Source organism: Lineus longissimus, chromosome 6 (assembly GCF_910592395.1).
Source record: "Lineus longissimus chromosome 6, tnLinLong1.2, whole genome shotgun sequence".
NCBI lineage: Eukaryota > Metazoa > Nemertea > Pilidiophora > Heteronemertea > Lineidae > Lineus > Lineus longissimus.
The window spans coordinates 15,378,067-15,395,827 of NC_088313.1; the positions used below are offsets into that span (position 1 = coordinate 15,378,067).

At 40.8% G+C, this 17,761-nt stretch overlaps 1 protein-coding gene across 2 annotated transcripts; it reads right to left on the reverse strand.

Annotated features, from left to right (window-relative positions):
• Positions 1–357: 357 nt before the first annotated feature.
• Positions 358–14,100, reverse strand: LOC135488995 (sialin-like). Of its 2 annotated transcripts, XM_064774046.1 has the most exons (11): positions 13,736–14,100; positions 11,725–11,999; positions 11,439–11,456; positions 8,142–8,375; positions 7,847–7,934; positions 7,360–7,455; positions 5,328–5,467; positions 5,036–5,185; positions 4,661–4,793; positions 4,198–4,439; positions 358–3,870 (listed from the first exon to the last, which is right to left on the reverse strand). In XM_064774046.1, exons 1-11 carry the CDS (start codon positions 13,788–13,790, stop codon positions 3,613–3,615), a joined length of 1,689 nt encoding a protein of 562 aa, XP_064630116.1. In that variant the 5' UTR covers positions 13,791–14,100; the 3' UTR covers positions 358–3,612. The 2 variants fall into 2 exon arrangements, with proteins under 2 accessions (XP_064630116.1, XP_064630117.1); XM_064774047.1 differs by lacking the exon at positions 11,439–11,456.
• Positions 14,101–17,761: the final 3,661 nt, after the last annotated feature.

Here is a 17,761-nt window from a genome sequence, read left to right on the forward strand (position 1 = left end):
TAAGTCATTTGGAGGATGCCTTTTCCGTGCAGTTGATTGGACACCTGGACGAGTGTGAATCATAGAGGCCCTTACACCAGGCGGAGGAAGCCACAACAAACAAGCAGCAAACAGAAGACTGCATGGTCACACACCACACGTTCTTTTGTTCACTGTGCCTATATTTAGGTTTGTTTGGGCCAGCAGCTTCCTCTGCCTGGTGTAAAAGGGTCTATTATCCCTTCTTACCTTGTCTATAAGAATTGGGACAGACTTCACGGAGTTTTAAAAATGACGAATACTTCCACGTTACGCCATTCCAATAAACCCATAACCATAGAATCCTCAAAAGCAAAGAACTAACAACTGTTCACTGTGTTGGCAATAAGACATTTTATTCCACTTGAGCCAATAGATAAAATAACACTACTGTCTCTCACCTAACTTTTCATGACTTGCCCGCAACAAGATTGCAGCATTGATTGAGGTTGACGATTGGTCATGTACATGTTCTGTGGTTACCCAGAATGACTTTACAGATTGCAGGTTTTAGCTGCAATCTCTAATGCAAAAAGACCAGGGCCTGATCATTGATAGTAGGGTTTGCTCCAAACCCCCAAAAATACCCCAAAAGACACCTATAATGCAATTGTAAAGTGGCAGTGCAATGTGTGCAGATCTAACAGACTTCCTACTCTAAATTAAAATTCTCTCCGTTTAAGAACTATCTATAACAAAAAAAGCTGATTCAAGAGTTGTCAGGGTGATAATGATATTTAATGTAAGTGAATATAATAATTTGAGAGGAAATCATTTTAAAATCGCCAAAACGCTCACAAAGCAAACTACAGACCTAAAATCAGATAGTTCTGTAATTTATCCTGACCTCAAATAATTGTGCCCAACAAAAACTGAGCGACAAAATAATAATCAAATGTCCCGCACCAAATCATAATATTTCACTTCTTTCGATCTACCGGGAATTTTTTTTTTACAATTTTCATTCCACCTACAGCCTAAGGCAAGAAAAGCAAAGTATAACAGAAAATAAGCTCAAAGTAATCAATCAACAAAAAATCACACTGCAAAGCATAAAAGCAAACATTACATATTTTTTTGGGTTTCACACACAAGACCGAAACAATTTTGAGATCCTCAAAATGCTCTTGGAACCTGGGCATAGTTTGGTTCACTGAAGTATACCCAAGGTATACTTCCATTTTTTATCTATACACAACATTCATCCTTTCAGGACCAATGGAACCAGAACCCAGAATGTCTAAGCCTTGATAGCAAAAGTATTCCTTTATTAATTATTCAATTTCATAATTATTATTTTTGTAACTTTTCAACTTTTTTTATTGAGAAATAATCAGCACACAGACATAGAATATATACTTATGCGAATACACTGCATACATTTTTATACCTAGCTTCTATACAAGAACGCATAAATTTTACAATGCTACATTTTTTCTTCCCTTTGATATCGGGAATTATTGTGTATATACTGATTTCTTGATAATCAAATTGGCGTAAAATAAAATGCGGAGTAATTGAATTTGAATTGAAATCACTGTTACAGGGTTGTCAAAACATGAAATTGTCAAAGATGCAATTTCACAAAATCACTAACTATAATAACCGGTTTACGGGAACACAAGCAGCAAGTGATCCCAATACATACTTGTATAATATAAATAGGAGAAAACAGTAGTAAATATGCACTATCGAAAATAAGGCTTCATACGCTTCGAGGCTGCATGAAGTTTATTGTTTGAAAGTTTTACCAAACCCTGTAAGCCTTTTTCTAGGATCGTTCTTAGCACGAACCACCAAGCATAGCATATGTACAGCAAGAAGAGATCCACAGGCATAGTCTAGAGAAATCGACATACCCAATGGACTGCCTCAGTTTCTTAAACCATTGACTTAAAAAATATACATCGTTTCTTTCGATTCATCACATATGTACATACATATGAAGATATTCTCCTCGCAAGCCATTTTGTCAATGATTTTTTTCACTGAAATTGAATTGAAATTCACAGCTGATACACTCCTGAACTCTCAAAAATCTTTCATGACTCTTACACCATAAATGCATTGAGACTCACAGCTGATAGACCTCTTGAGCTCAAAAATTGTCAATGATACTAACAAGAGGCCCAAGGGCCTGGCGCTCAGCTGAAATATATGAACATGGAAAGTACCCGATGGATCTCTTTCAACCTCAGTTTTGTCAATATATCAGGCAAACATACCAAAGTAAAAAGACTTTTAAATGGTGACAAATATGCCACTTATTAGTCAAATCTAAGTGCCTGAGCCAGGCTGACCTTGAAAAGTAGGTCAAATAGAAAGCCCATGTGATATCATGTAAAGGAGACTTATTGTACACCAACCATAAAATTCATGTCACTCTGGATACAGCAAAGGCTTTAAAATAGAAAAAAAAACCAAGATGGCCGCCTACCAAATTATTCAAAAAAGTAAAGAAAATGTATTTACAAGTGAAAAAAGTAAAAATTAAAAAAAAAAAAAATTGACCCGAAGTGGGATTGGAACCCACAACCTTCAGAGTCATACAAGAGCGGGAAATTCAAATCAAGCTTAAACTAGGTCAACACAGATTTTGGCTCAGTAACGCCAACTGGTAGTATCAATCAAAACTACTCTTAGTAGTTTCAAGACCTACATGCATGCGGTCCTTTTCAACTTTATTTCAAGCTTCTATCTGCTTGAATAAAGCGCCAAAAAATTGTTTTGTGATTTAGGCTTTTTGCCCCCTGGTGGCCAAACTGTTAATCCTGCCGGACCTACACTTGGTCTATTCAGGAGTCCTGAAGGGTCTAAATGGCTTATAGGGAAAATCTATCGCCTATCCGCCATAGTTTTGAAACGTGCCTGTTTAACGGACAGACAGACAGACAGACAGACAGACGGACATTCATTCTACCATTTACTCATATGAATAGCTCAGCTTGTCAGCTGAGCTAAAAATGCATTGAAATTCACAGCTGATAGACCTCTGAACTTACTGCTGCAACACCAGACTGTTGTATTGACAGGCAGCCCTACAACAATGACAGTTATCTGGTCCAGGATTGGCTCTGAATTTGAAATTGACTCTGTACAAGACACAGGCCATCCAAAGAACCAAGTCTCCCAATCACTCAGGCCTGAAGTGGACCCTGAACAGGACAGAAGCCACCTGAAGAACCAAGTCTCCAATCACCCAAGGCCTGAAATGTACTATGTACAAGACAGAAGCCACCTGAAGAACCAAGTCTCCAATCACCCAAGGCCTGAAATGTACTCTGTACAAGACAGAGGCCATCTGCAGAACAAGGTCTCCAATCACCCAAGGCCCCAAATGGACTCTGTACAAGACGGTGGCCATCCAAGGAACAAAGTCTCTGCTTACCCAAGGCCTGAAACGGAGTCCGAGCGCAGCAAACAAGACGCACTAATGCTGAATCATAGGCCCTGCCAAGACCTGTGCATCTTCATGCTTGTACATGGATATGTACACATAACTAAATTATTTGTACAAACACAACCAATAAAACCAAAACTCAAACTGGTTTTATGTTAACAGAAAAATGAATCCCTGAACCATTGATGAAAAGACTATGCCAATTCAACATTCTGCATATTCTGATCTGCCATAAGTTTATCCGATGCGGATGGTTCGTGTGATGCACCGCCATTCTGAATGTTCGTCGTTTTTCCGGGAGTGATTTCAGGCAGTGACACATCGATAGTGTAGTCTGTGGTATAGGCCCACGGCTGAACGTCTCCCGAGGCGAAGATGATAAAGAAGATGGCCCCAGCGGCAAAGATGGCTGCCGTGATGTAGAAAACGATCTGCCATGACTCGCGTGATTTCTGAAAACAAAGGAAGGCAAAGATTTCGAAAGAGTCCTTGAAAACTTTTAAAATGATACCAACTGTCAATGTCTGATGAGTTAATGTCTATCAATGAACAAATATGTGAAAGTGGATTCAGTTTCCTTTAGTACATACAACCACCTTCAAGCAGTGCTCATGGTGCAAAAACGCGGCAAGTTTTATTGATGAAGATCATTGAAAAAAGTGGTTTGAACTGCTTTTTTAAAGAAACGTTTTTGAGCAAGGATGTTTTTCTTGTAGGGGAGGGCCAGCACTTTTTCGTGCTGCCTGAGCAGAAACAACTGAAGAGCTATTTAAACTTACATCTCCAGTTAAGACTCCCACCATGTATGGCGCAGCGAATCCAGTGGCAGACGCCAATGTATTGGAGATTCCAAAGATAATACCGCTGTATCTTGGACCAATGTCAACAGGGTTGATGACGTAGCCAGAGAAGAATGCCCCGCAGCAGGCAACGCCAATCGACAACATAGCAACGGCCAGAGAGGCGTTTGTGCAGTCGATGAAACCGACAACAATGATTAGGATGGCAGGCATGAAACTTGCTGCAAAGGAGAAGGATGGAAGAAATTAAGATCAGATGTTGAGAGAATGCAGCTTTCAGCATGTTCAAAGTGCTGCCTCATGGAATTTTGTCGAATAACTCTTACCATAGTGTTACTATTACTTCGACTTCCAAGAAATCTCTTGCCAAGGCATCAGTCCAGTATTGTGAAAAGGTTACATACTCCGATGTAGAAAGTTTAAACACAACTCTAACACATACCTATACTGTTGAACAACTTCCTTGCATTTGTTGTATACATGAGATGATGTTTCTTGAGGAGATCTGAGATTGGTCCGCAGATCACAACCACGAGGAAGAAGCCAATGTAGGGCACGGCCGATAGCATGCCATTCTGGAAGAAACAACACAAAACTGATTTGAAGTCAAAATAAACAAAGAGTAAAGGACATCATAAATCCATGAGTCTTGAAAAATTGTGCACACTGGGTTGCACAGCAAACCACTTCAAAGTTCAGTAAACTGATTCCACCAAGACCCCATCACAGAGTCCCTCAGAGAGCATTCCTTGTGGATATTAGATCGCTGGTAACTTATTACAATCAAGTTGGGACAGCTAACGACAATATTACTCACTACAGCAATGTCAAACTTGAGGACATCGTTCATGTAACTTGGGATCTGTGTGAGGAAGGTGTAGGCGCCCCAATCAGAGCAGATGTTGGCCACGACGATGGCCCACACTGGCATAGACGTCAGGATTGCCTTTACTGGGACGTCAAGTTTCTGGAAAAGAAAGCAGATATGATATTGGCGAAGAGAAGAAAGGTACCCATCCATACAGGGCAAACCATCGTGGTATATAGAGTCACTGGATGTCTTGTAAAGAAAGCTGATGGACAGCTTGCCGTCACAGGAATTCACGTACCTCAGACCTATGCGTATCCATCTGTCCCTTCAAAGAGGTAACAATGTATTTCTTCTCGATCTCGCTGATCCTTGGATGTTCCATTGGACTGTCGGAGACCAGACACAACCACAAAATGCACCAGATTGTGCTGGCAGTACCTGCAATGACAAAGTGATCAGAAGTTGAGCCCAATAATTTTCAGACCAATCACTTTTAACACACACGCCAGGGTCACATATTGTACAAGCTTTTGATTTGACTTTTTTTACAAGGTCACAGGGGACAAACTCCACACATATTGGGTGGATCTTCATTAGATTTTTGCCATGGATCCATCAGAAGAGAAAGTGTCACATGTACCATAAGTTCATACCCTAGCCCACTCTTACTGTCAAACAAATTAAGAATTAGAAAGACCATTACAATACGCCCTTGACTAAATAAGGGTCTCTGCATAAAAAGAATGGGAGGTCTGTAATTGCCTTGTCATTGACTACACAGCAAGTTCAAATAAACACGACAACAATGATGCAGTCACAGAGCAATTTCAATAATTTCCGCATTAACATGAATTATGTTGCAAACAGATGTTGCTCTGGCCCCATTCAGTAAACTGATAAACAAGTATATTTTAAGAGCTTGTTTTGCAGTATTAAAACATGCAGCTGTTCTGGAAATTTCCAAATTCATGATGAGTCAGCGACATTTTTTGCAAGGGTTCTGTCAATAATGTGTTCAGACACATTGTCAAAACAGCCACAAAAGTCTCCGACTCAACTGGCAGCTAACTTGTTTCCAGTCATGCTCCTACTCCAAAGCTTGCTAGGAGTCAATTGAAATGTCTTTCCCTGAGACAGCCTTTTAAGATTTGAATGAGCACATACAGAAGCATATGACTCCACTGAAGTCATATTCACTGATAAACTATTAGGATTTACAACCGAGCTGGTGGACCTTGGTTGTCCAAGTAAGCAAGACTGCTGGGGAATAACAGTATAACAAATACAAAGCAACTCAGTGAGGACTGCACAGCTGGCAAGTCGAGAATCTTCACTAAGCACCACACTATTAATCATAACACAAATGAACGGACTTTCAATAAATCATTGATATTAAAGAGCATGGCAGATGAAGAGATAGCAGTGTAAAGATTGCAGCAGATAAGGCCAGAATGCTGGCAGTCATGTGTTACCATTATAATTAGGCCCCCGCCATATTTTGAAATCAAGCAAACAAATTCAAGGTAACAATTAACTCAATAACTGGATGAATGCTATTTCCGCCCACCCCACAGACTCACTGAAAGAGTCGGGAAGAAAAGCTATTGACACAGCTTTTCCTCGTCCCTTCAAAACGAATGCATGGTCACACCAACATTATCATTATCAAATAACTGAGTGGAACTTGATATTAATATAACTCCCACTAAAAATGTATAAGCTCACCTTATTATATATTTTTGCTCCCCACCCACCCATTGTGTACACTGACTGGCTGAATAGGAAAACACCAATTGACGTGTTCAAACTTGAAACTCATACACTTCATGACATAAACACAGTCACATCAACATACTATCAAACAACCGAGTGGAACTGAGTTAAAGATAAGTCCCATTGTGCCATCTGAAGGATTGGATAGGACGAAATTTACTGTTCAACTGGAAATGAATTGACTTAACAATGAATTCACCCTTATGTACTACCAATACCAATATCACATGCGTAGGCCTATTTATTGGTTGACTTTAATACGGTAATACAAAAGGTAGATCGTTTGACTGGAAATCGACAGCTGTTGTGGATAACGACACAGCAAAACTAAGATACAGCATATCGCTGATTATGAATGTTCACAAACAGAAAGATAAACTATGGAGAAAGAGAGGAAAATATGTTTCGAATGTGATCAATTGATCAGAAAACTAGTTCAGGGTTAGAAATTCACAGAGGCGACGGAGATAGTTGCCTTTATGGCTTTCTGTTTGACTTGGTGTCAATCTCACATACATTTGCCTCTGTGTTCTCCTAACTTTAATCCGACTACTTACCTAAGACATAGAAAATAGATGGCCAGCCGCCATCAAAGCCATATTTGCACAGAAAACCAGCTAGAGGTAGTGTGATGATGTTACCAATCTGAGCACCTAAAAAGGAAGCGATTTGCTTTTATCAAAAAGAATCAAGACAGTCATTCCATTAAAACCGTTTCGGACAGCAAACAAACCAACAGATCCTCTGAGCTGTTTTTAAAAGCTATTAGTCTGAAAGCTGTCATTGCAATCATTGATTCCTGACCACTGAAATCAGGGTGAAGTCACAAGTCACATTGCGTATTCAAAACTAAGGTGTGCAGTTCATAGTTGCATTTACAATGTCATCAGGATAGCTTCCTCTTCCTCATGGACATTGTCTTCTCATGAACATTGCCTGAAGATAAGTGGAATTAAAAGTAAACAGCCCAAATACTGAATAATAGGCTGCTGTTTTAGAAAAGTTCAACCAAGGTGGTCCGAATGGCATGTGAAACCAACTAACCTGAATATGTGAACCCGAGAAGATTTGACCTCTCTGCTGGCGGAGCCCAAGAAGCCCAGAGCAAATGGAAAGCTGGGAAGTATACGCCCTGTAAGGAGAGAAATTGACATCATTAGAGGGTGAAATAAATGGGTAGTTCAAACAAGGACACTGAGTGATTTGAAGCACGATGACATTGCTAACTATCTCATTTGAGTAATTTAGGACTTGACCAATCTATATGCAGCCTAAAAATATTTCCTATATAAAAATTTTTTTAGAGGCCAAACAGATTACTTTGGTCAAGAAAACTTACCGATCCTAATCCACAGATGATCCTGAGAACCAGAAGGAATATGTGATGTGTCTTAGCACCAATCGGCATCAGTAGAGTTGCGATGGAAGCTGCCAACATAAACAAGCCAATGGTACGCTTCGCACCAAATTTTGTCGCGAGGATTCCACCCGGTAGCTGCGTGATCAGGTAGCCCCAGAAGAAAGAGCCCAAGAGGATGCCCTGGCTCGTCTTATCCCACAAGAAAGCGCCATCCTGGAGGAAGATGAAGAGAATGTTAATGCTGGGTGGTTCCTGGACATTTGGTGAAAAAGCTAGGAAGAGGATGATAAAGGCAACATAGATTTGTTCTTCTTTATAATATCGTTATAATGTATTTCAATCTTTTATCAAAATACTTCTTTGAAACCTCTGGATGGAAACAAAAGTCAAATAATGCAATTCACCCTAGCTAGAATCTACATGTTAAACAGTAAACCTGGAAATAACTGTGGCAATTTTATTTCAGTTTCGTGAAACCGCCTCTTTTATTAAAGTGTCCTAACTTTGTCAAGTTATATATCAGCCTAAATTTGCCAAGATATATGATCAGCATATCTGGAATACTTCATTCACAAATATAGTCATATTAATAGGGCAACACTGACCGGAAGATTGCATCAGCACATCAGACCAGGTGTTCATTCAAACAGTCCACCCTCAATGTACTAATGTACATGCATCCTGAGCAAATGTAAGCATTGAAATTATCGCTGTTATGTGATATTTCATGCCTATCAAGACACACGTCTAACATATGTCCCTTTTCAATAAGCTTTAATGATAAACAGAATTAGGCCGTCTAAAAAGTGTAATGCTGTTTTAGCCTATATGGAGGCATGACAAATACTATCATATGGTGTTACGAAATATTCTGATGAATTTGTTCGCTGAGCACCCGGGTCCGTAATGGTCAGCAGTACAAACACCAGGGCACCAATCACAGATGTACTGTTGCATTTAGTCCATGCGACTCGATGGCTGGAATACGGGTAATCATCATAACATCCAAACGAAGAATGTAAATCAGATCAGAGGTTATCTTCTCTAAGGCAACAGCCATGCAAAGCAAGTAACTAACTACCCATCTCCCCAATTCCTTGCAAGCATGCCGATATTGCAGTCCCTTCCGAAGGTGGAAACCAGAAGCCTCTCACGTCAGTTGTTATCCAAGGAATAGAGAGTTTTGAACGACTTTAGTAGTAGTGTCCTTAGTAGAGAAGGTGTCCTTAATAGAGAGGGTGTTGCTAAGGGAGGTGCTACTGTACACCAATAGTAATGTCCTTGATAGAGTGTGTCGCTAAGGGAGGTCTCATTGTATACCAATAGCATGGGGAAGGTGGACTTAATACCAAGTTCTACTGCAGATCTTGTTGTTGAGGTCTGTATTTAAGGGCAATATGACTGGTAGATAATGACCATATGAATGTGTGCTTTGTTATAATGCTCTCATCATACAATTGAGTCTGAAAAGCTGAATGTCATGTCCCAGAAACCATTCAAAGACAAGCAAGGGTGGGTCAGCTGCTGATTGCGAAGAGCTGAACTATATAGGGTGTGAAGTTCAAAAGCAGTGGACGAGCACAATGATAGGCAATGTGAGGAACTGCACCAAAACTATTTTCATGCCAAGAAAATTGATGTCATTTGCTTGGAAATTCCACTGTAGCACGCAGGGCAAAAGTTCAGCGTTGTCATTATCTTTTTTTTCGAGTGGTACATTATCAGTGTGAAGTACTCGTAATTTAACATGAAACACATCAAAAGACTTGTGTTCGGTGAATAAAAACAGCCTGTCTGGTGCCCAACTCAGTTGGCCATGCCCTCAGATTTCACTTTTGTTGGATATCATGTTTGATCTGAAAGCTGTTTAGAGAAAGCGCTAGCTGTTTGTTTTTGCCGATGAGAGGCAAGGGGTTAAGGAATTCACACCGAGCTGGCGGTCCTTCATTGTCTGATCAAGACCACTCAGGTAGACCAGGTGGGGTTCTGTGACCAGGCCTTTTAGATTATTCCCCATCAACCAGGTTAGTCTAAACATGCAAAAGCTGTACAATACATGTAGATTTCACTGAGGCCATCATTGCAAATGTTTATCAGCATTGCTGGGTTCAAGATGTGCAGTTGCATCATCATTGCTGGGTTCAAGAAGTGCAGTTGCATCATCAAACTGGTCGCATTTAAAACATCTTTTTAGTCTGTCAGTAAAAGTACTTCAGCACAATCTGGGGTTGATTTGCTTGAATATACAAGTCGAATTCTAACAGAAGATGTTGAGAGGCAAAAGAGCCAAGCTTTACACTAATTTTTTCTGTAGTCGGAATTCGAAAGCACCAGATCAATTAGGAATTTCTATGCATCTGACATGTCTGAAATAAAGTTTTGAGTCTTGGGTGTATATGTGTGATGGCCAGAGTGAAGTTGTAAAGCCTATAAATAGCCATGACAATGTGCAATCCGAGACAATGCCAGACCACCATAAACTGTAACCATTTCATGATCTGACAAGGAAAGATGGGAGGTTAAAGGAAGGCTTTCATTTGGATCCATTCGGCGTGGCTCACCTTTACTGCCTGAAACAAGAAGGGTAGGAAAGCAGGATTAAGAATAAGCCATTACAGATTTCTGAACAACTGAGCCGAACTGTACAAAGCACAGTCTGTACCACAGAGTTTGATCCAACTCAGTGACAGATTTCTGAACAACTAAGCCGAACTGTACAAGCACAGTCTGTACCACATAGTTCGATCCAACTCAGTGACAGATTTCTGAACAACTGAGCCGAACTGTACAAGCACAGTCTGTACCACAGAGTTCGATCCAACTCAGTGACAGATTTCTGAACAACTGAGCCGAACTGTACAAACACAGTCTGTACCACAGAGTTCGATCCAACTCAGTGACAGATTTCTGAACAACTGAGCCGAACTGTACAAGCACAGTCTGTACCACAGAGTTCGATCCAACTCAGTGACCCAAGTAGAAAGAGTCCCCAGTCAGAATACGATATTCTTAGGCATCCAAGTGGCCCTTCATTTCCAGGAGATGGACGAGTAGAAAGTGTACTGTGGTTGCAGAAGTATAAAGACAACTGACAGAACATTATTTAGGCTGCTACTTTGTACATGTCGGACTACCATAAAACTAGTTCTGTTACATTGGCTCTACTAATGCAAAGCACTTGCCATATGGCTGAATTATTGTTAGATTATCTGCCACCCGGCATTGTGGTGCAACAAGCGCAGAGAAGATCTACCATCTTTTTCAACTCGTACTTACACGAATATGGGCACTGTTCTGCAACACGGCACAAAACTTTATGAAGTTGAAAGTTTGCAAAGGCCAAGGGCTATGACAAGTTGCCGTTATCACTTCAATAAAACTTAAGACTGGCCTTATGGCTATTGACACTTAACACTGCAGCAAGACACCCGTAGTGTAAGCTCAGTTATAACTGTTCAGTTAGTTTTTGACTTCATGTACAACATTTTTTAAATTTTTCCAATGGCCTATAACAAATTTGGACAATAGTGTATAAGAGAAACGTCAGGTGAAAAAAACTCACCTCAGTTGATGATCCATTGACATTCATCCCACTGCAACGCTTGGAGTCCTCACTCATCCAAGGGGCTTCTGTCGCATTGACGTTCATATTACTGATATTGTACGGGATTGTGGCGTTGAGGGAAATAGGCATCCCTTCCCGCATGATGGCTATCCCAGTGTGGTTGACCATGCAGACCATTGCCACGGAGAGGTTTATCCTCAGGGAATACAGGATGAGAGTTCCGAAGAATCCGATAATGGCCAAGCCCAGTCGGCTGGAGAACCAGAAGGGAACTGAAAAGACAGGAAAAATATAATAAGTAAACAACTTATTCCTGAAACAGTAATACTTGGAGGACACATAATGGAATGAAGGACACAACTTGAGAGTATATTCTATAATATTCTTGGTTGCCAAGTATGCATTATACATGACTCAGATAGAACTGTCATTTTGACATAAACTCAAAACTTACTAAAAGAATGAGGGGTGTGTCCTTCACCATCTTCAATATCCTGACCTAGTTCTGAAGACATTTGAACAAGATTTCCTTGGGTTCTAGGTCTACCTTGCAACTAGTACTAGCACTGACTGAGGATGAAAACAAGAGGTGATCTAATCTTTTGGGGGAAACGCCGAACAGACATGGTTCTATTCCACTTGTTTTGTAAACTACTCCCATGGGAAAACATCATCTCTAAGCAATGATAATATTTTTGATCAAACTTCAGCAAAGTGACATTGTATCAACACGTTTCCCCAGGCAATCTTCCTGTTCCACGGATGAACTAAAAGCACCCCACAAACAAGATATTTAAATTGCTTCTGCCTTGAGCAATCTTACATCTTCTTTTCCCAAATATAAATATGAATTCAGTTGACATACATGACATGATGACCAGTCAAAATATCATTTTTTTCATGGTAATATGACATCAACTGAAGTCTAGCCATAGACACCTATCCTTGTTTGATTTTGGTAATGTCAATCAGGTATTTATAACAGAGAACCGCTCAAGTAAAATTGTTTTGTTGGTTACGACAAGAATGACTTGCAATTTTAAGACGTTGCTTAGATTAGAAGTTTTCCCAGAGGGAACAAAATAAGAAAACTGTCAAGTCATAGTTTAATACAAGGACTGAAGGAGACTGAAAAGAACTGCTAATTTTTTTTTTCAGTCACACTTTTAAAAATGTTTCTCTTGACAATTATCCGTAGGACTTCCAGGTACCATCATATAAACTAATGTATTAACCCCTAGCAATTGAGCTACACAAGTCTGAAAATTCCAGTTTAACTTTTATCATATTTGGTCATTTTCATCAGTGCCGACGACTGAAAATGTTTCACTTCAGTGAAAGTTTCAAGCAATGGAGTGTTAAAAGAGGCAATTTCATGGATTCCACATCAGCCAAGAACCAGCTGGTACATACAAAATATATTCCTGGGCAACAGACAAGTCATTAATTACCGGTATAAAGGTATGCCCGTACTGTACCAAACAGTCAGTCTCTACTCATATGACTGGATTGCTATTCCCAACATTTATCTCCGTAAAAATCAATCAATAACATTTCTGATGTTAGATTTGTTTACCTAAGACACTACTCAACTCAAGACATGGAATGCTCAGTTTATAAAGTTGATGTTGGGCTGACGCAAAAAGGGCAAAGGTTACAAATAACAGAGCATGCAGCTTTAACCAAAACGCAGAAACTTTATAACACTTCATACAGTTTTGGCAACAACTGATGACGTCAAGACATAGGCCTACCGGGCGCGATACCCGACACTGCACTGGCGACAGTGACTGTGTCGTTAGGAAAGATGTAAGAACCATTTTTACAAGGAAGAATGGGATTTGTCTACCTCATCTGATCCCATGAATAAACCATTGCCATTGGTTTACTCCAGGGACAGTGATGTGTGCAAGGGGAAGAGCTTGCACAGCTGACACAACCTGGTATGCTGATAGCATGCACGAGTCGAGATAGCCGAGGTCATGCCACCAAGGGAACCAAAATTTACCATTTTTCGTGTCCACTTCCTTCTGCATTTCGATGCTGTCGAATTCCTGTGGCATCGCAGATTAGATTTAGACTCGGAATATTAAGTTTGACACCCCTATGCGAGCGACAGGCTGGCCTGTGTCGTGTAAATGAACAGCTTTCGACCTTCAATTTGAAAATCACTCGTTTAATGTGAGATCACCGGCAATCAGTCACGCCAAAATAGTCTTAGTCGTTCAGTATTGTAATCGTTCAATCATTAGCGGCTCCTACGCTGCGAAAGACGCCCTAAATAGCCAGAAATACGGGATAAACTACACCCAAACAGAAGATCAACACGCCAATCAACAAGAGATGATGAAATCCTCGTGTGGCGGTGTACGTTGGCAGGGGGTCCACCTAATGTGCGTCCGGAACTCTGTTTGCGCGTCCGGAGCGCGTCCAGAAGAGAAAGTGCGCGTCCGGAACAATTTCCTATGTAAATATGAACCTATTGTTGCATTAGATGGCTTAAATAGCATTTTAATTCCATGTAGAGAAAATAAAATTGAAAAAAATCTTTTTGGTGACTTGTATTTTACAATTTTCAGCGAGGTGGTTAATTACTAATGCCATACTCATATCCCAACTTCCTTACGCGCCTTCTCCTGTTGTGGTCGTCTAAGTCGGAATGAGTTTGTCTTTGCGTGCCGTGGGATAAGGGGCAATAGCAATTATTGTGAAGCCAATTTGCGCTTTTAGGGGGAGGGGAGGGGATCGAGGGGGGCGGGGGAAGGGGGTCAACAAAATTCATTCCATGTGCTGAGACACCAGATACCAGTCTGATCCATTACAACACGGCTACTATCGAAATTCTGCAACTGCAACAACAATTTGTTGAGGAGAAACGTCAGTAAACTGGGATTTGATGGCTGTGTAACACCCAAATCACCCCGCTGAAAATTGTAAAATACAAAGTCACCAAGGAGATTTTTTCCAATTTTATTTTCTCTACATGGAATTAAAATGCTATTTAAGCCATCTAATGCAACATTAGGTTCATATTTACATAGGAAATTGTTCCGGACGCGCACTTTCTCTTCCGGACGCGCTCCGGACGCACAAATTGTTCCGGACGCGCATTAGGTAGACCGTTGGCAGCGGCTACTTCCGCTTTGTTGGTGGCACCACACAGTGCGGAGGACGGCGTCAAGGGCAGTCGTTCAGTTCCTGCTGAGGCCTAATCATACATCATAGGCACCATAATCCATACATTTCTGTGTTCATATGAATCCAGAGAAGAAGTCTACAGCATTTTCATGGAATTTCATTCATAAGTTCACCGATAGGTAGCAATACCTTTAACACCACTTGGATCCTGAAAATGGTAAATAATTGACCAAGAAATGGCATGATGTGTGCGATCTTCAAACGGGCCTCAATCGGTTCAAAATGAATGATTTGGGAATGCCATTATCACCGGCAGATAGCCAAATGCATCTAGGTCATCTCGGCTATTTTTTCGCTATTGAATTTGAACGAGTGTAATTGACACTCTCACAACTACGCCAAATCTCGCGTGGCAGATGGAAGGTATGTTGTATTGAACTGAAGCCAAACTGGGTCTGGGGATTGAGACCCGCTTCAAATGGCACAGATTCTAGATTCTCAGTAAATCGCCGAAGATCCCTCTGCACATGGAAACTAAGACCAGGGCGGCGTCAAAGTAAATAGAATTTGGAAAAGGTCGAACCGATTCATGAACATGGAAACCTACTTTTCTCTCTCCACTGTGTAGTGCCACCGCAATTAAGGTGGCACTACACAGTGGGGAGAGAAATGAGTGGCACTTAAAAAATAAAATAGCCGAGATAACCCAATGTTTTCACATCAATTAAAGAAACTAGATGAATTTGGCCCGCTAGCTGTCACCTCAGAAAGGGGACTAGACTATCCCTTTAACACCTTCAGCGCCGAACCACGTAGATCGACGTAGTCTGAATCTCCCCTCTTTGAGCTGGTTATCGGAGTCTCGTGGAACTTCATGGAGAACTACGCCATCGCCATCTTCAGGGCAAGGTAGGAACTGAAAAGACCAAACCACTGAATTACAAAATAAAGCTGTTCCGACACCGGGAACTTTTAGGGGGGGTCGGGGGTGTTTGAAAAGGGGGTCATTTTGGTCATTTTTGGTCATTTTTCAACCAAAAAATAAAATATAGTAAAGGAGTGTAGTAGCTAACACAACTCTATTGATTCAAGAAAAACCTTGTCTTGGAAAGTTACTGCAAAAGACCTTTGGAGGTACTATTAAAACTTGGTCACAACCAGACTGGCAGTCACAACCAGGTCCAGTCAGTTCAGCTCTCATCTAGTAGTGTATTATGGTTACTTTAAGGTACACGTATTATCAAAAAGGGATAAAACAAGCTTTTTCATTTCTGCTATTATTCAGGAGTTCACGAGACCATTTGGCTTACTCAGGAATACAATGAAAAGGTTGGCTGGGACAGTGTACTAGGCTTGTCCACAAGGCCTTTCGGGTTCAGCCAGCTACACATATGTGTTAGACGTTGGCACAACTATTAACCATCCTAGCCATATGTGCCACAAGCACTGTCTCCAAGGATATCTCAGCAGCAAGATTTCATCCGAGGCTGCTGGGACTAGACTCCCTGGGCAGCCCATCGCGTCATCCTAATTTGGTCTCCTCATGGAGAGACGAGGCCAGTCCACTGCGTCCGGAGTGTAGCTGGGACTGGCACAACCAAGTGCTTCTTTGAGATGTAAAACCAAGACTCCTCGTATCTCATGCTGTTGCCTGGGCAAGCAAAAGGCCACTTAAACTGAGAAACACGAGTTGCTCTTTGAGGACGACGACTCCACCTCTGGACATGAGGACTCTACCTAAGGTTGGGGACAGAATCACTTAGTCAATGCACTCAATCAGAGCCAAAACCATAATGACATGCAAAAGGGGTGATCCTGTCCTGGGGGGAGAATACTCCCTCCAGAATATCTCCTGCAAGGCTGATGCAAGCTCCCCGGCCACGTGTGCATCGCAACTCACTTTGAATAACTGAAATTGCAATGACAAGTAAATTCTCAATAAGCAGTTGCATGACAAAATTGTGAAAGAAGAAAATTTGTACAGTGATATGTAGGGTTTTATTTGTATTCTAACAACTATTTTATACATAATTACATAACACTGTTTTATCAAATTATAGTATGGTCCATGTCACATCAAATTGACTGCCTATTACATGTTCATTTACACTGCATCCTGCACACAGACTATGTCTTGGCAGTATGTGGCAGCTCAGGAATTCCCTAAAGTTTCATGCATGTTTATTTACACATAATGATCAGTAACCAACAGCTTTTTCGAGTGAAACAGACTAATTCTACCACAACCACACCCAATGAAATCCTGAATGGTATATAAGCTAACAGCAAGCTGTACCAGAGAAGTGCAAGGAATATACATAGTTCATCTTGTCACATGACAGGAGCAACGGCTAAATACTCTAAAAGATGATATTTTTTTGTTATACCCCGTACCGTTGGAGAGAAGGTAATAACACACTAAGTAACTTGTGATTATCACACCATGGAGAATCAGCATCACATTTCCTGAACCAGAGAATGCCCTCGGGAAATATTGTGTGGATTCTCAGTGGTTTTGACATCAAATGCAGACAAACCTGGCGATATGGCAAAAGCCCAACAACCTTGACCATTAATCTTATCACTATATTGTATTAGCTATTGGCACATAGGGACGAGAAGACCTTTTCTAACTCTTATACATTAAAATAATCTATGAATTAGCATTAGTAACAGAAGCAAATTTCCCTGTGTTCATCTAAAGGGGGCTATCCTCTCGATCATGACGAGTGTCTGGTCGATCAGGAACAAGGAAAGATGCAGAGAGATTTTGATAACCTCGTGTCCCAGCACCAGGTCGAAGAGGACGGCCCCTGGACTCGTCCTGGGAAGAATCGCCTCATAAAATGAGGGGTTTCTTGCCTTAATTTCCCAAAATGCATTGATGATTTAAAAA